Genomic DNA, 19645 nt, shown 5'->3' with positions numbered 1-19645 from the left:
GAAATGAGCTTCAGTCGTACTCTGCCCTTACCCTAAAGAACCGGAAGCAGAGAGACAGGGGCAGGAAAGGGAGGACAGAAGGATGGAGACAGGCATTAGAATGCACATTGTGGGTTGGTTTGGAAAGTCTGTGGATGCAGATAAAGCAAAGCCCACTAATAACAAGAATGTCAATGAGATGATGTTGATACAGCTATAGTCCTCTGAAGATGGTGCATTTATAATCATTTGTGCAAAGCAGTTCCTCTTACAGTAATGACTGTCTTTTACCTGTAGTCTCTTCTCAGAGAACTTGTTCTAGTAACCTCACACTCATTCTGAGCAAACATCTTGCTTCATGTACCACATTTTCTACGACCCATGCTTCCTTGAGGGAGTTTGGTTTCACTTGTAGAGCAGAGCTGACATGAGCCCTAACTCAGGAGCCGTGTATGTGCCTGTGTCAGGGGAGGGTAGTGTCTAGGTGATTCCAGGCCTCTGCTGATCCCTGGTGACATCCTGCAGAGCTGGAACTGGCACATTTTTGCTGTCCAGAACCCCCAGCTCAGCACACTATGTTATGAATGTAGCAGAGGAAAGGGCAGAATTCAACAAATTCTGGGATAGCCGGTTAGTAAGAAAATATGGCCCCTTACAGATAGCAGGGGCAGGGACTGGCAAGTTGGGGCTGGACATGGCAGAGTGGAAAGTACCTTGCTTCAGACAAATTGGTTTGATCCTCACTGCCTGCAAACTCAGTTACCAGCTGGGTAACCCTAAACAAAGCACTCACTTAACTTTTGACTTTTTGCTTCTCTGTCAGTAAAATGGGGCTATTTAACACATATGCCTTGTGAGGTTGTTGTGACAGTTTCAAATACAGTTATGGGGCTTCCACAGGGACAATCAATAAAGAGTAGCAACTTTGTAATGATGCTTTTTATTGCTATGTTAGACTGGCCTCTTAAGTTGCTTCCTATTCTCTAAAATATGGTGAACATTCTTCCCAAATTCACTATCATGAGGCCAAGCTACTGGAGTCTCAGAAGCTGTTTCTATTTTTAGTTCTGTCACTGCTTTGCTAGAGGAGGTCAGAGAAGTTAATTTAATTCCTGGCACCTTAGAATTCTCAGTATAACAAGGCGAATGTGTTATCGATATCACCTGAAATATTTTTAGAAAGGATAACAAATAAACAACTCCACAAAGCTATTTCTAAACAAAGATGACTCACTTATCCTTGTTAACTGGGGACAGAAATCAAATAGATAAAAGAAATCCACCAATAATCCTGGAACCTCATTAGGTTAAACGGCATTTCATGGCAAACCCAGGCTGTAAACAAGGCATTAGCTGACTTTTTAGCTCTGCCCCCTTCCCTTGCCTTTTTGTTTTCTCAAGATGGAAGAGGCAAATGCCTAGAGAATTTCAAAGTGAACAGTGTGGCCTTGAGTGATTCAGATTTTTTTTTTAAATTTAAATGTTACCGTAAAGGTAATATACAGAGGGGTTATAGTTACACAGGTAGGGCCAGGAGTACATTTCTTTTTGAACAGTGTTACTCCCTCCTTCATTTTCTCTCACTCACCCACTCCCCTTACCCCCAGATTGTAAAATTCATTTCCAACATATTGCCTAGTGAGTATCACTGATGAACTGGTTCACCCTTTGTCCCACTGTTTCCGTGATCTCCTTTCCCTTCCCAAATCAGGTAAACTTATATACAAGGCAAAGGGTACAGAAATGAAAAACAGTGACAACAGGGAATAAGCCAAAGGAGAAAAATAAAAGAAAAAAGAAATGACTACAAGCAGTACAATAAAAAAAAACCATCTTGTTTCCACTTTTTGGAGTTCATTTCAATAAGCATCATTTTATCTGGTCATATGCACATAGCTATTGAGCCACTGTGATCTTCTCCTAAGAATATCCTCCTTTGTTCTCATTGTGCAATGCTTAGAGCACTATTTAATCATGTCCAAGTGTAATTATGTCTTTTACTATCCACTGGATTAACTGGTAGATTTATAGACATGTTCTAGTTATTACAAATGAGGGAACCTATGCAGCCTATGATTCTTTGGGTTTGACTTACTTCACTTAGTATGATTTTTTCCAAGTCTTTCCATTTCCTTACAAAAAGGGTAATGTCATTCTTTCTGATGGAAGCATAGAATTCCATTGTTTATATATGCCACGTTTTCTTGATCCACTCATCCACTGAAGGGCACCTGGGCTGATTCCATATCTTAGCTCTGGTAAATAACGAGGCAATGAATATGTTGTGTTAGTAGCACAAGTGGTCACTTGGGTAAGTGCCCAGGAATGGGATTGCTGGGTCATAAGGAAGCTCTATGTTTAGTCTTTTTAATTTTGGGTTTTTTTTTTTGATGGAGGCTTGAACTCAGTGCCTGAGCACTATTACTATCCCTGGCTTCTTTTTTCTCAAGGCAAACACTTGAGCCACAGTGTTACTTCTGGCTTTTTCCTGTTTATGTGGTGCTGAGGAATCGAACCTAGGGCTTCATGCATGGTAGGCAAGCATTCTACTGCTAAGCCACATTTCCAGCCCTATGTTTAATCTTTTGAGGAATATCCACAGTGCTTTCCAGAGTGGTTGAACAAGTTTGCCTTCCTACCAACAGTGAAACAGCAGTTGCCTTTTGGCCATCTCTTTGCCAGCATCTGTTATTATTCATTTTCTTGACAATGTCCATTCTAACTGGGGGGAGGTGGAATTTCATTGTTGTTTGAGTTGCATTTCTTTTACGGCCAAAATCAGGAAAGCAACTCCTTTTGTAATAGCCTAAAAATACCTAGGAATTAACTTAACCAAAGATGAGAAGGACCTCTATGATGAAACCTTTAAAAACGTGAAAAAGGAAATTAAAGCAGATTTATGTAAAAGGAAAAACCTCCCATGATCCTGGATTGGGAGGATTAACATCATGAAAATGGCATTACTGCCCAAAGCAATCTACAAATTCAAAGCAATACCCATCAAAATCTCAACAACACTCTTTAATGATACAGAAGAAGCAATCCAAAAATTCATATGGAATAATAGAAGACCATAAATAGTAAAAACAATCCTTAGCAGGAAGAACAGTGCTGAAGGAATATCAGTACCAAACTTCAAACTCGATTACAAAGCCCTAGTTATAAAAACAGTTTGATACTGGCACATGAACTGGCCTGAGGATCAATGGAATAGAATAAAAGACTCAGAAATTTCAACCAGAGAACTATGGCCACCTAATCTTTGATAAGGGAGTCAAAAACATAGGATGCAAGAAAGACAGCCTCTTCAACAAATGATGCTGGCAGAATTGGCTATTCACATGCGGAAAGCTGGTTATATCATTATATATCACATCACCCTATACCAGAATCAATGCCAAATGGGTCAAAGACCTCAATGTAAGATCAGATACCCTGAAAATAATTACAGGCAGGGACAGGGGAAAAACTGGGGTTCTTTGGCACTGGTCAAAACTTCCTAAGTTCCAGAAACAAAACAAATCAAAGAACGGCTAGATAAATGGGATTTCATTAAACTGAAGAGTTCTCCCATGGCATAGGACATAGCTAGCGGGATAAATAGAAAGCTCACAGATTGGGAGAAGATCTTACTTCATATAATTAGACAAGGACCTCATATCTAAAATATAATTGTAGCTCAAAAATTAACCCCCCAAAAGCAAATTCTCAGAGATAACAACCCCATCAATAAGTAGGCTAAAGACTTAAAGAGAGAATTCTCCATAGAAGAATTAAGAATGACCAATAGACACATGAAGGAATATTCAACATCTCTGGCCACAAAAGAGTGATTCAAATTTGTCTTCAGTAAGTAATCTCAAATTACTAAGCTATAACTGAAGCAAGTCAAGTCATACAGGAGACAGTTTTCATTAAGTAGGACATGCATGACTTCAGACAAGGCAAGACATAGAATGGAAAGAACTGTAAGAATCACTTAGTCCAACTACTTTATTTTGAGATGAAGAAAGGAAGAATTTCAAGTGCTTTCAAGTATTAGCATAGGAGGGGATGGCAGCATGGACATGCAAGTTGAGTACTGATTGGAAGCAATGACAAGAACAATGAAGAGGATAAAAAGAGAACATTTGTCATAGAGTCCCTTTCTGCAATGTCCCACATGCACTGTTTACTGTTTATCTTTTCATTTCAAAGACTTGTGGGTACCAAGAGCTGTGATGATATAGTCCTGATAGATTGTTTTATTATCAAACATGAATAGCTTATGTCATAATACTAATGGAACTTTCCAAGCACCTGTGTGTAGTAACAATTCATAATAAAGCAAGCACAGAAATACAGGAAGCTTTTTACCAGTCTCAAGTGAGCATTGGCTTTCCTAGCACTAACCAGACCTGCCTGAGCACTGCAGCTTTAAGACTGTTTCTGACCCTGGCCACTCCTTATCCAGGCTCAGATAATTCCCTATTGGTGGAGGGGGAAGAACTCCCAGAACTCTCCATATGCTTTCCTTCCTTTCTTGTTTCCTCATTCTCCCTCCCATACCCACTTTGGCCTAAAGCTTGAGGTAAAGAACTGGCCAGTCTGCTTCAAATGAACATAGTTTCCCGAACTACGCTCAGATTTCATGAATAAGATTGAAGTTGTATCATTTTTCAGGTGATACATTCTCAGGTCTCTAGGGTCTGGGCCCACAGATGGGGAGTCATTGGGCCAAAGGTTTCCCTCTATTCTCCAACTTTTTTGAGTCTAAGCCAGTGAGCTGGAAGCAATCCTGTCATATCTGACGGAGTACCTCTAAGGACTTGTTTTCTACCTTGGCCATGCTCCCTCCCCTGTTGTGGCATTTATATCTAAGGGCCTCCAGCACAGCTTACCTTGGCACTCATTCTTAATCAGTCTTTAAAAAGTACTCTTAAAGAAGAACAAAGACCTGAGTTCTTGTAGCTTTTATTTCTGCAAGATTTAAGTACTGAAAACAACACATATAGCTGGGAAATAGTTTTTTTTAGGCAGTGGTATGAGGCCAAATATTTTAGTTGACATCCAATTCTGTAAATATAAATTTGAAGAAGGCACATCCTGGTTTACATATCCCAAGGCAAACACATTTTATTTGTTGGATTGCTCCATAGAAAGTGTTCACCCTTACAGAAACTACCAAATAGAAACAATGACTTATATGCTGTATTTCTTCCTGGGATCCAGAAGCTTAAACTGGTGAAAGATAAAGATCATCATTATTAAATTTAAATGGTAGTCTTCAACTATCCTCTCACATGTACAGGGTATAGCCAAAACCTGAGTCAAAGAATTATACCTGTACTGAAGAGCTGAGTTTAGGAAGCTTATGATAAGAAAGTTGCTACAGAAATGTGAAAGTATGTTGGATTTTCTTAACATAGTTGTTTCCAAGTCTTTTCATTTCTTTACAATTGATACAATATTCTTTTTAATGGATGAGTAAAAAAATGAGTAAAAAAGATATGTATGTATACATCACATTTTTTTGAGGGGCATCTGCGCTGATTCCATACCTTGGCTTTAGTGAATGGTGCTATAATGAACATAGTTGTGCTGGTGGCTTTACTATATCCTGGTTTGTAATTTTTGGGTAGATGCCCAGGAGTGGAGCTGCTGAGTCATAGGATAGTTCTATGTATAATTTTTTGAGGAACCCCCACACAGCTTAAGTGAAGTAAGTCAGGCCCAGAGAAACAAAGGATCCATGTTTTACCTTTATATGGAAGCTAGAGGTAGCTTACAAATTCAAAAGTAAATATGTTGGGTATGCATGTGTACACAAATGTATTAACTGAAATATGGTAGATTCAAGGGAGATCTCAAACAGTTTAATTCCTTAGAAAGCCAAAACTAAAGTTCAGCAAAATAAAACACCAGGAAGCAGTTATTTGAAAGGCATGGAGTGGGGTCAAGGGCAAAAGAAATGAAGAGAAGAGGTGGAAAATGCAGACAAGAATCCCACTTATGTCTTATAAAATTAAGAACAATGAGGGAAGGGGTAGGTAGTTAGGAAAGGGATTGGGAGAATGTTGAAAGGAGTAACATTGATCAAGATATACTGTATTTACAAGCTGCTTTGTTAAATGGCAATTCCTTTGTACAATTACCCAAAGGGGTTAAAAGTATGTTGGTAGGCCAAATAGAAAAATAGGACTTTAATTTGTATGAGCTTATATCCATATGTGTATGTACATGAATATGTATCAGTGCATAAAGATATACAAACAAACCAGACCACTACGGGAACAAACATGTAATAACATAAATCTATGTTTACCCTATATTTTGGAACATCTGGAATATTTATGGACAGAATTATCTTAAAAAAAGTAAATCTTGACACCTTTTGAAATGCTACCATAAATAAGACTAACCTATTACCTAGACATTAAATTTCCAATAGGTACTTAATAAAGCATGGTGCAAACTTTGATTTTTTTTTGTGACTCAGTTATAGTAGTGGTGACCATGTCTTTTTTATTCCCTAGTGTTGTAATAGTACTGTCAAGTAATAAAAATTCCATTAATATTTGTTGAATGAATGCATGTTCTATTACATATGAAAGAAAATTTGAGGATTCAAACATGTTCGTAGAGATGTTTTGACTGTTTACAATTTTAAATAAATATAACAGGGAAAACATCCATAATACAAAGAGATGAGAACTAAGAGATTTATGACAGAAATAATAATGATGATGACAAAGGCTCTGGCAATAAAGACACTGAATATATATTAATAATTAGGAGGGTTGCTTCAAAGAAAATGAATATCTCAAAACAATGGGCAAACTGAATTTGATCCCAGTGAGAACTAAGCTATCTACCGAAAAGATCAATCTAGAAAGGACACAAGGGGATAATTCTATGGAGAGTTAAGTTAAACCTCACTTGGGAAGTAAGTGGCCACCCACACAAATTGTCTCTTCCAGGGAAAGCCAGAAAAGGGCTCATTCAGTCAGTTCGTGTGGGTGATCATTTTAGTCCCAGGAGGACACTTTATTTACAGCTTCCTCCTACTAGATCAGGCTCATTTGTTTTTATATCTCAAATCTATGCATAGATCTTGCTCATATTGTATAGGTTATTATAAAACACCTTTTCACTATGCCAGTGCTCAAATGGAATGCTCTAAATAAATGTTCTCTTAGGGCAGTAACTCCTTAATATAAACTGCATTTAATAAAACTGGTAGTGATTCTAGAACAAAAAGGGTAAGGCATATTCAGAGAAAATGTCTGGAAGAAATTTGCAATTAATATTTTACAAGACATTTAGATTCTGAAGATTCTTTCTTGCTGTTAAAATTTAAGAGCTTTTTCAAAATTGTATCCCTGTTATTACACTCTTAATTAAATTAATTTATACAGTGAATGCTCTAATGATACTGCTGTAGACTTTCAATCAAAAAGCCTTATTACTAGAGACAGTATGTGTTAAGACCTTGAAGACAGTGACAGAAGGCTTGGTGCTATTTTGGCACAAGGATATTTGGCCTTGAAATCTGATTTTTGAAAAGGTCATGGTAGTTTTTCTGTGCTTCAATTAGGGTTTTTTTGAATATTTATTTTTAATTGAGCAAAATTAAGTCAATAAGAACAAAATCAATCTTCTAGGTTGCCTCTATAAGGATTTCTTCTCTGAGATACACAATGGTAGACACTGGCTTCTACTGGGTGACAATGCCAGTTTGTTATGCTGACCTCAAATCGTAAAGAAAGGAGACTATTGTAACCTCAGCATTCAGGAGGCTGAGGCAGGAGGACCTCAAGTTCAAGGCCAGACTGAGCTACACTGCCTCATAAAAGGTAGGAAAGGACTGTTTTTCAAACCAAATTTGCTGTATTACTTTATTACCTCTTCTTTGGTAGAGGCAATCAAAATTTGTCCAAGAACACAATTATTACAATAATGGAAAAAGTCAATCTAATAATGCCGTATCAAAACTGATGGTTCATCAAGTAGAAGAACCAGTGCACAGCCACAATAGCCCTTCAGGCTACTTACTCAAAAGAGATGTGTGTGTGTGTGTGTGTGTGTGTGTGTGTAACAAGAATTTTGTCAGAAGTAAAACAGAAAAGTACTAAAGCATAAACCAAGAATGTATTAATGTCTGTTCTCCTGTCCTTCGTTTGCCTAGACCAACTAGAAAACTTTGTCAGACTTGGTACTAGCTATTTACCACCAAGACCTTGTTTAGTGCCTAGCATATAGTAGGCATATAGTAATCCATTCTGGTTTATTTACTCTCACAATATATCAATAATTAATGGGTAATGTACACATAAGATTTGATCTGTTGCTTAATCATCAAGCAACCATTTCTAGAGGAGACCCTGATGAATCCAAGGGAAGAGACTCCTACATTTCATGCTTTGCTCTCCATGTGGAGATGTCAAATTTGATCCCTTGGCTCATACCTCTGAATTTCTAGGATTTGTGTGGAAGATGTCAGAAGGCAGAGGAGCGCATATCTTTCTCAGTTCTACAGTGAAAAACAGACTGAGAAATGTAGTCTCAATTACTCTGTACTGTTTCATGAAGTCCTTATCCTTTACCCCCTCCTTTTCCTTCATGAGGAGGTCTCTAAACTCTCTAAAATACATGCAAGGCATGGAAAGAAGGGTCATTCAGGTGACCCTTCAAAGAACATGTAAAAGAACAGACATGTTCAACTGTATGGGATAGTCCTATCAGCTTATTTTACCCTTCTGTACTAACCAAGTTCTTTGTTTCCCTCAAGATAGGAAGATGGTAAAAATGGGGGAAGCAAATCCCTAAAGATTAATCAAGTTTGGTTGTGTGATAAAAGTTCCTTATGGTGCAAAACATCAACTGCAAAAGAAAATTACGCAGGGAAAAAAAACCCGCAACACTATTTGATCTTGTTATACATTGAAAGTTTCGGACACTTTTAAGACAGCAAGTGCCTTTTTAATGGATTTTACCCGCAGGAAAATGATTACAACCATAAAAGCTTTAAAGTGTCAGCTGGTGATGTATTTTTCTTTATCCTTTTTATTTTTATTCAGAAAGAAACTGAAGGCATATGGCAAAGTGCATCATTAATTTCTTATTAATTTCATAATATGAAGACAACCAGTTGAAATAATAGTGCTACAACTTTAAATTACCGAATGCACTTGGTATTTAATGAGAGATTTAGCACAGCAGGGTTTCTGTTAAATTAAGTTGTGCCTTCACATCACAGTGGGGAAACAGGTGTATATTGGTTTAGAATTATGGAAATGTTGACTAATTCCAAGGCTTGTAATCAAACAGCCAGGCACTCTGTAATATTTTTTCCCCAAGAATATGCATTAATCTTTTATGTCTGGTTCCATTTCTTCTTGTCCACCAAAGGTTCACAGTTGAAAGACAACCACTTTCATGGTTTCCCTGAAGCTGTTAAAGGTGGTATTTATATAAAGTTGCACACAAATGCAAAATATGGAACTATTTTCCACTTACCACACTTGAACTAATAAATATAGCAAGTGTGTATATTGTAAAGGCCATGTATCTTACAAATTAGGCCTGACTTTTCAAATTTTTGTCTAATCTGCTTCAAAGAGTTGAGCATACTAAAATGAAGCTGGGTAAAAATAATTCAATAATTACCTTTCTCAATTCTCAAATTATTGTCCTTCATGCTTGGTCTCCAAAGTTACTACTTCTAAATTCCACATGCAGAATCTTTGGGAAGAGGATAGAAAGTGGAATTTTTCCCCTAAATAAAAATTTTATTTATTGGCTAAGAAAAAAATCAGAGTAAGATAAGCTAAATAGGCTGGGGATGATGGCTCATACTAATATTCCTAGCTATTAACAAGAAGATTGGAAGGATCATGTTCAAGGAGAGCCCTGGAAAAAAGAAAGACCTTATCTCAAAGAAAAAAAGCTGGGCACAGTGGCATGTGCTTTGTCATTCCAGCTAGAGAGGAGGAATAAAGTAGGATGAATCGGTCTAGGCCAGCCTGGGAAAGAAAAGTAGGATCTTACCTGAAGAATAGCTACAACAAAAAGAGCTGAGGGGTGGCTTAAATGAGAGACTGCCTGCTTGTTAAGTACAAGGCTTGATTGAGTTCAAGGCCCAGTATCAGGGAAAGAAATACCAACCCCCAAAAAGCCAACACAAAACAAAGCAAAGGTATCCCAAACAGAAGATTACTCAGCACATCTATCCTTCAGCATGGCTCATTCATCCTAACTCTGGGCTTGGCAGAATACTTCCACACAGGAAGATGGTAAGCTGGGAGCTGTGTAGAGGATGCAGCCCTATCAGCCAAGCTCTGCACTTAGCTAAAAGATGACATTGTCATCAAATCTTATAACTAAATGGCAAATAACAAGTTATCACCTAGAAGGGATTTTATGTATTTATTATTGTAAAGTATCCGTAAAGGAAAGAACACAAAGTGCTGTTTGTTATCTGATTAATTGACTGGAAAATACAAAGTATTTTCTTTTGCTGTTGACAGAGCTAGTAAATATTTGCCCTGGTTGCTTCAGTCAATGAATATAACCTACATTGTAACCTTCTAAAGTTACACTGCAAAAACTCCATTTACATGCAGAATGAAGCTACTACTACTTTTTTTTAAACCACTAAGCAAAGCACTTAAGACTTAATAAAGACAGCCTTATTAAAAACCACCTTAGAAGTCTTTAGGTAGTTAAATTAAATTGGAGTTACATATTTTCCTAATCTTTGATTTTCTCACATGAAAGGTGAAAGTCAAAGTGGCATGCTTGAAAACCAAGGTTCATAACTTATTACCATTGGGTGATTAAGAAGCTAATATTCTGAAAAGCTTCTATTGAGCATCTTAGTACTGCAAATATTGTAAAGCTTTTAGCGGGTAAATTACACAATATTGTATTTTGGGGGAATTAGATATCTCCATGTGTGCATATATTCACATGTACATATACATTTGTATATTTTACAGATTCGGAAAGTCAAAATTATTAATTGAAACATTACGAACATTTGATATCAAACCAGATTTACTACATTCATACTACTTACCAAACATCAATCATAATAACTAATGTCTATCATTATGATATGGAATTAATTAGCTCATCACTATTTGGTAAATGAAAAAAGTCTAACAGCATAAGGAAACTTACACTATCACATAAAACATAAAAGTACAAGAAATTCCTTAAAAATAATGTATTCTGATAAAGCTGCTATATCCAACAGTTCATTTCTAGTAAATTGTGCTAATCATCAAATATTACTGTGAACAAAAGGAAAAGTAATACTGTAAGCTTTGTATTTTCTGTTTTGTATCAACAGGAAGCCACAAATTGGGCATTAAAACATTGACTTTGTTAACCATCATTGACTGTTTAGAAATCATTAGGAAGCTTAATATTATGGCTGTACAGGGTACATTTTGTCCTTTGAAAAGAAAATCTAAAGGCTAAATTTGAAAAGGGGCTCCTGGTGAGTAAAAGCTTTTCCTTTTCCATTTGTTGGGCTTCCCCCCACCCCTTTAAAAATCTTAGCCCACCCAATACTCTTTGGCAGCTGCTGTACTCAGTAGGGTCCCTCTGATTTTCTAACCAGGGGAACATGCTATTTGAGAGCTCTTCTTGTCGGCGTTAATGCCAGCATTTCTTTATGGGCTGGCCAGCAGGTCTGGCTACTGCCGGCAACAAGGGTCAGCATACACTCCTCAAAAGACCAAAGTCATTTTGGGGACTAAGAACCCATAACTAGAACCTTCAGTTGAAAGAACCATTTTCAAGCAATAAAGTGATTTTGGTACAAAAGTAAACCAACTCACCCCAGGTAAAGTTTTAATATTGTGCAGCGCATTCTGGGCCTCAAGTGCAGCTTTTCTTGTATAAAATGTTACGAAACAACAACCTACAGAGAGAGATGAAAAGGTTTTAGAAAATTCTGTGAATGCTTTGCCTAGATATAATGGAGACTGTGGCGAATATATAATCTACTTAAAAGGATGCACAATTTAAAAATAATAAAATGCATGAGAGCAGTAGTAACAACATCTTGAGCATTTACACAGTGCCTTTCATCTTAAATTACATTTATTAACTTTACCCACCTTGGGTATCAATTTGTAGCTTGGTGCACCAACTATCTGAAATACAGCTACTTAGGAATGAGGTGGGAAGAGGGAGCAGGAGGGTGAGGTGTTAATGGGACTTGTAGCATAGCAACTATATAGAGAAAAGTATTTAATCACAGAAACAATAGCATAAACTTACATTAACTGTAATTTTCTTAAAGGATAGCTCTAGAACATCACACTTTTAAAAACACTTTCAGATGGAGACAACAAGATTATAAATTTCTTAAGAACTCCAGATAATGCTTTTCCTGTAACAGCATATAATGCAAAGTTTTGTACATATGACTACCCAATCAAAGTGTACTAAAATGGAAAGCTATTTTTTTAAACCAGTTTAGAAATCAGGTTACAATAAAAATGGATGTGTGTCCAAACAGAGGTTATCACACTCTGGTCCTTTCATTAAATGTGGCTGTGGCACATCTCCGGACTTCTCCTTTTCAAGAACTCATGGGAGTTTAGGCTGCAAGCTCTTCTATGATAGGTCAGAAGATGCCCTCTTTCCAACCAACCTCTCCACCAAAGAAAATGATGTTGAAATCTTAGACCATTCCTTCAGTACTCTCAAGGATGGCTGTCATCCCTTCTTCAAATTATAAAAATACTAGTTAACAATTTAATAAATCAGCATACACCTTCTTTGAACAATCAGTCTTGGAAAAGGGAGGGGGGATAGTAGTCAAAAACTTTGCTACATTTGATCTGGGCTGTCCAAGCAAGTCTAGAATGATAGGAAAAACAGATAAAGTAAAGCACTCATCACAGTTGTGAAGCTCTATTTCAACTTTAAGAAAGGGTCCTAATGCATAGAACCAGAGAGGAATAGGAAAGAGCTAGAGAGGTACGTGCACACAAGAACAACAAGGAGCATGAGAGAAGTGTAGAGTACTAAGGCACTGATATTGGTTCTCTCTCTCTTTTGTTGGCCATGGGGCTTGAACTCTGGGCCTGGGAGTTGTTTCTAAGCTCTTCAGCTCAAGGCTAGCACTTTACCACTTGAACCATATAGCACTACTTCTGGTTTTCTGGTGGTTAATTGAAGATAAGAGTCTCACAGACTTTCATGCCCAGGCTGGCTTTGAACGGTGATCCTCAGATCTCAGCCTCCTGAGTAGCCAGGATTACAGATGTGAGCCACCGGTGCCCGCTTTGATATTGGATCTCTTTAAGGCAATGAGGCAAATAAGACAAACCGCAGAACAAAAATGACACAGTTTCAGGCAGAGCTGTAGTACTGTAAGCCACCAAAGATTTAGAATCACGTATCAGCAATCTGATTTTCCAAAATAAAATTCAATGGAATAAGGAGGAACAAAGTACAATACACAAAGTACAATGCCTTCAGCATTCTTCAACAGATTGAAGATGCTTCCCATCATTTGGAAATTTGGAACCTGTTGTCTTACACTTGATTTAACCACAACACACCAAGAATAAACACACAGACTTCATCTTTTTTATGGCCCTAGCTTCTTGGTGTTTTAAAAAACACCATGTACTGCTGTGTGCCAATGGCTCACACCGGTAAGCCTAGTTACTCAGAAGTCTGAGATCTGAGGATCATAATTTAAAGCAAGCCCAGGCAGGAAAGTCTGTGATAGTTATCTTCAATTAGCCCTCCCCCACCCGTCCCAATTAAAAGGAAAGCCCGAAATGGAGCTTCTGGCTCATGTGGTAGAGCCTTGAGTTCAAGCCTCAGAAATAGCACAATTAAATAAACAAAACCCTTTAAATGCATCATCTGAATGATGGAAGGAGCTGAAAATTATGAAATTTCTTTAAGGAATCTTATGAAGAGATTGTCCATTCCTATTTATAAGCTTCAATTCAGCTATTTTGCTACCTTTGACCACGTTTCATATGGACATGCTACCCTTTTACTGAATTAACTACCGACTGTATCTTCACTGGAATAATGTAGCCCCAGAAAGGTTATATGAATTACAAAGAAATCATTTTAAACAGGAAAGTCTCAGTTTCTAGCAACCTATTAGAAAGACTTTTTTTGGTGGTGGTGGGTCTGGGTTTTACTCAGGGCTTTGCAGCTTGCTAGGAAGATACTCTACCATTTGAGACACATCCCCAGCATCTTCCCCCACTTTTTGTTTCAATTATTATTGCAATCATTTTTTAAGAGGGAGAAAAATATAAATTATGCTTGTTAGACTTAGAGAAAGAAAAACAGGGACAGCTTTCTAAACACTTGTAGAAAAGGCTGAATCAATTCTCCTTTCCTCCAGATGGCTAGTGGGGTCAGCTTCGGGACAAGGAAAGCAATGGGAAGTTCTGAATTTCAACTTCCCATCATAAGCAAAGCTTCAAATCAGAGGCAAAATCTGATACTTTCTAGGAGGTAGCTTTTGGAGATGAGACACTTGAAGTTAAGGGATGAAATAGTGTGTTTGGAAATTAGGAAGAGTAAAAACTTGGCTAAAAGCAAATGCTCAGAGTCAAGAATAAAAAGTTGGGGCTGGGGATATGGCCTAGTGGCAAGAGAGCTCGCCTTGTATACATGAAGCCCTGGGTTCGATTCCCCAGCACCACATATATAGAAAAAGGCCAGAAGTGGCGCTGTGGCTCAAGTGGCAGAGTGCTAGCCTTGAGCACAAAGAAGCCAGGGACAGTGCTCAGGCCCTGAGTCTAAGCCCCAGGACTGGCAAAAAAAAAAAAATAATAAAGAATAAAAAGTTTAAGTTCAAAAGGAAAGATATAGATTGTCCTAAAGAACAATGAAATGACAAGGTTCAAAATGGGGAAGTAAACACAATGGTAAGACAAAAGCAGCAGGAAACAAAGGCAAAATAAAATGAGAAAACTTTGTGCCCCGAATGATGGGCCCTCAGCAACGGAGTGTTCTCAGGCACAAAGGAAACTACTGCTTTAGGCACCAAAGAAAATCCCTGCCACTATCCCAACCACCTAAGAACCCATGAGGACCAACAAAGTCCACCTGCTCCTTACATATTAAAATGTTGCTCCTGGAAAAGAAGACATTTAATTGTTCCTATTTCTATGCTATTATGAATTTGGTTACATATGGTGCTTTCTTCTAGAGTAAGTTCGTTTTTAGTAAATACAAGATGGGTAAGGTGAGTGGTTTTCACCTTCTTTTCTATTTGAGAAAAGGAAATTCTGGAGTTGGCATCTCTGCATTTGTGGGAAAGCAGGTGAAAGGGAAAAAGGAAGGAAGAAAGGAAACTAATGCACAGAAAGAGAATTGGTAAGACATTCCAAGTCTCTCCTTCCTTCCAAGTTCACTCTTCCCTGTGTGACTGGTATGGTGAAATCAGGGCCAAATCACAATAGGTCCTTTCAAAGGATGAGTAGCACTTACCTCTTTTATTGTATATCTATTTGAATGGAGATTCTTCAAGATTATATAAAAAAAAGTTCTACTTTTACTGTAACAACCAGGAGAATGTGGGTAATACACCTACCTCCCTTACAGCTTGCTTATTTGCTTCCAACATAACAGCTAGCTCCATGGGTGCTTATGCTTGGCAAGCAAACTTTGAACATCTTTGTGCAAATTTAAAAAAGGAGTCCTATCTCAATGGAGTAAAGTCCCTTGCCCTAGTCCAATGATAACAGAGCCAGGCTGCATTCCTTTCCTTATTCAGCCCCAAGCTGAGCAGCCTTGTGCAATAAATAACTTGTACACATATGAGACCTGCAACAGACAATAGGACTGGGAATATTACCTCAACAGTCCTCCTCTGGTTTCATAGTTTGATTCCTGAATGACTTCGAGAAAAATATTTCTTCTGTAACTTATCTACTTTGGTTTCATTATTTCTAAAGCAGTAAATAAAAACCAGATCTTCTTAAAATTCTCCCTTCCCTCAGAACTATGTGAATTATATAGTTATGGTGTTTCATTCTGAACAAATTCTTATTTTTTTCACCACTATGGAGCAAAAAAATGACTTAAAGTTCATTTGGCATACATGATGATTCACTTAATGAAAACAATGGTTGGATAAGTTATCTAATTTGCACAGTAAACACAACTTTCCAAATAAGACTAAATACAGACCTTTTCCCTCAAGAGGACTTTGATTAATTCATTTCTAAAACTGGGCTATGTGAAAGATGGTTTCTGTGAGTACTCTCTTAGCTAACAACCATATCTTTTTGCCTATATATCATTTAGGATACTCAAAAACCTTAGGCTGATTGATCTTCAGGGAAAATCTCAACAAAGAGAAATATCGTTCTTTGCCCTGATATGGAAATTATTATGGCAAAAGATCAGGGAGCTTCTATAGATCCCAGACAGTGCATGAAGTTCAACAAGCATGAAATGTTCTTTCCTGCATGCCCTAACTCAATGTACAGCTGTTATGGGAACCACCTGTCTCTTAGATTTCCTCATGCCAGCTATAACTCAGGTCTGAAGTGTACTGGAGTAATTTCCAGGTCAGCTGCAACACCAGAGTGTTTAGCCATCTGACTCAGGGGACCAGGCCTCCCTCCTTGTGCAGGTTCTACCTCAAACCTCAGTGTAAAGTAGGTGGCTAAATATGTACAATACTCCGATGCTCTCTGGTGGTCAGTGGTTGTTGCAACATGTACCAAAGGTTAGTCCCCTCAGCCTCAGTGTTCATTCCTAGAAGGCCCCTTCTCTTATGTCTCTGGGTTTCTGAGAAAGGCCCTCCCAAAGAAGAGTGGTGCCAGAGGAGGGCTTCCAGGATCACGCAGTCTGACGAATGCAGTGCTTCAACAACTTCCAACATTCCAATTTCTACTTCATGGCAGTAAACTTTTGCTGTTTCACATTTTTCTAGTTTTTCCACTTGATACTTTTTAATAAACAATGAATAATTAGTACTGCCACTCATTTAGGAGTTTCTGTCATTGGCAGCAACCAAGTTAGCAACAACAAACATGACATCTGACAGCCAAATCATCTTATGGCATCCCAGTTGGATCTTCAACTCACTGTGTTAACAGAATTTTTTTTTTTTTAACAGAGCACCAAGACGTCCTGATGATCATTCATGTATCTCCACTCTTCACTAGTACTTTTTAATTTCACATGTGAAATAGATACAATGGGGAAACTGGGGAATTGATCACAGAACCTAAGACTAGAATCTTAGGCCCAGGTGGAGTCTAACATTTCCACTACTGATGACGCTTGACTTCAAAATTCTGATTATGTATGTACGTTAGTTAGAAAGGCTATACATTAAATCTTATGGGCCACTTACATCTTACTATGAATTAATTGATTCACTTGAAAAATTTAGCAGAACCCCTAGGAATGGAGTGTAAGTGAGTATGGCAAAAAGACCCAGTAATTACATAATCTAGTGAAGGCAGGTCTGTTGAGGATTCATAGGTTCTGGGTGACCAGAAACACCAAGACTGGGCACAGAAAGAATGGGAGAGAAACAAACCAAAAGCTACATATTTGCAAGTTCCAGTCTGTCATTCCTTCTGCCTACCTCCCCAGAGTCCCATCAAAGGGACTTGTAACCTTTCACCCATCCAGATCCCAAGAAATGGGTAACTTCAGCAACAGTGCTGCATCTGTTCAGCTGGTGAAGCAAGCTGTAATCAGTGTCATAATTGGGAGACATGATTATACCATCATGTATCAGAAGCTGAGAGTGGCAATTCCCAGAGAGGCTGAGTGCTACAAACTCCAAATAGGGTAGTAGGCATCTCTTTATATCTTTTCACTAATAGTTTCTGCTGTCATTAAAAAAAAATTCCCTTAGGTATTTTTTCAGCTTAATTGCTTGATAATTTAAGAAAATTTGGAAGCTTTTGCTGTTTTCAAATATAAAGTACCCAACAAAACAGGTCAGTGTTTTTACACACACACACACACACACACACACACACTCAAAATCATAAAGCACTCAGTTTTACTTAAAGATTTTACTTTTTAAAAAATGATCAAATTGACATATCATCAAAGAAACCATCTGGATTATCACAAACCTTTTCAAATCACAGCTGTTTCTCTTGAAAATCCTTTACTTGGAAATTTTTAGTTATAATCCCCTTGGGCGGGGGAAGGCATTGCTTATGTAGAGATAACCAGTTTATAACACAGCTTTGCCTTGATTCAAACAGAAATTTATTTACATTCTTCAGTGTGAGGGGTAGAGGAAACACAGCCCTTGAGAATTATACTACAGATCGGATTTTAAAATTAATCCTGCTCATAAGAAAACTGGTACTATACTCATTAGAGAAACCTTGCCAAACATTTCTAAACTTTGCTGAATTGGGAAGAAGAGAACTAAGATTTGCTACTCTGGATGTACAATTTTTAAAAAGGTAATTGTCTTTAGGCTTTTGTTTCTAAAATATGGACAGTAGGCAGTTTTTATATGTGAGCTTTTGAGGAATTTAACATAAGAAAGGAGGGTCACTGATTTGAATGGTTTTCAATGTCTGTAACAGTCACTTACCAGCTGCAGGGGAGAAATACCAGATCATATTCCAACAATGTGGACTCTCTAGAATAAGCCAACCTCATGTATGGTTGCTATTAATGAGTCATGCCTTTTGAGTCTCATGTAGCCAGTGGTTCAGATTCTGGCAAAGGGAGCTTATTTGGAATGTTATAGTTTTGATTTTCTTCTTCTGATACTACTACTTAGTAACGTTTTATTTTATTGCTTTTTTTTTGGTTTGGCAGTATGAGGTTTGAATTCAGGGCTTCATGTTTGCCAGGCAAGTAATCTACCATTTGAGTCACCTTCCCAGATTTCTTTAGAAATAATTTAATAAGGAAACTTATGGTACTTTTTTGAAACAACTGTGCAATTGGAGGATGGAGGAGAGAAGGTGAAAAAAATGTTTTTGTGGCTAACACGGCAAAATAAAAGTGTTTCAGGTTTGGAACTTGCACCAAGATAGCTACCTATCCCTAAGTGAACTCAGAGAGGGGTTTATCCATGTTTTCAAGATCAATGAACCATCTTAAATGTATGAAATATATTTTGTTTTTTAAATCTAAGCAAGTAAGTGCTTAAAAACAGTCATACAATGACCATTTGATAATTGAGCCCTGTACTATATATATGTGTATGTGTCTACTTATGTATTGTATCATATACATACATACATATATTACAGCTCTGACAGGCAAATTCAATGCTAGATAGATCAAATTCAAGACATCAACAAGTCATCATATTGAGAATTGAAAATCCCTTTATAGGTTGCTTCTGAATTCTAGTGGATTGACAGGTCAAAGGACTATGGCCCTGGAAGGCTAACTTAGTGAATTTATATGGTTTTCACATATCTGTAAAAATGAAGCTCTTTCATACCTACACTTGCAAGCAAATCAGGTGCTCACTTAATGTACCTTTAATTGCAACTGGGATCTTGGCTTCTTGCCAAATCAGAAGCAGGCATGAAAACCAGATTAAGTCAAAGGAGGACACAAACCTCATTCTTGGTTTCCCTTGTATTCTATTTCTTCCCTTGATCCTAGCTATTACATAGAGAACACTCGTTTTAGACTCCAAAGGTTGTTTGTTGATGGAATGGTAAATTTTGTG

General features: G+C 37.6%; 1 protein-coding gene across 13 annotated transcripts in view; it reads right to left on the bottom strand.

Moving 5' to 3' along the window:
- Nucleotides 1–19645, bottom strand: part of Celf2 (CUGBP Elav-like family member 2) — a 303253-nt gene that overhangs the window by 91065 nt on the left and 192543 nt on the right. For all 13 annotated transcript variants that reach the window (XM_048367901.1, XM_048367889.1, XM_048367902.1 and 10 more), the window contains exon 3: nucleotides 11808–11890. In XM_048367901.1, the coding sequence (XP_048223858.1) occupies nucleotides 11808–11890 (83 nt within the window). The remainder of the gene's footprint in view (nucleotides 1–11807; nucleotides 11891–19645) is intronic.

This window comes from Perognathus longimembris, chromosome 18, assembly GCF_023159225.1.
Source record: "Perognathus longimembris pacificus isolate PPM17 chromosome 18, ASM2315922v1, whole genome shotgun sequence".
Lineage (NCBI taxonomy): Eukaryota > Metazoa > Chordata > Mammalia > Rodentia > Heteromyidae > Perognathus > Perognathus longimembris.
Note: the sequence above shows the minus strand (reverse complement) of the source record. Positions and strands in the feature narration are given on the sequence as shown.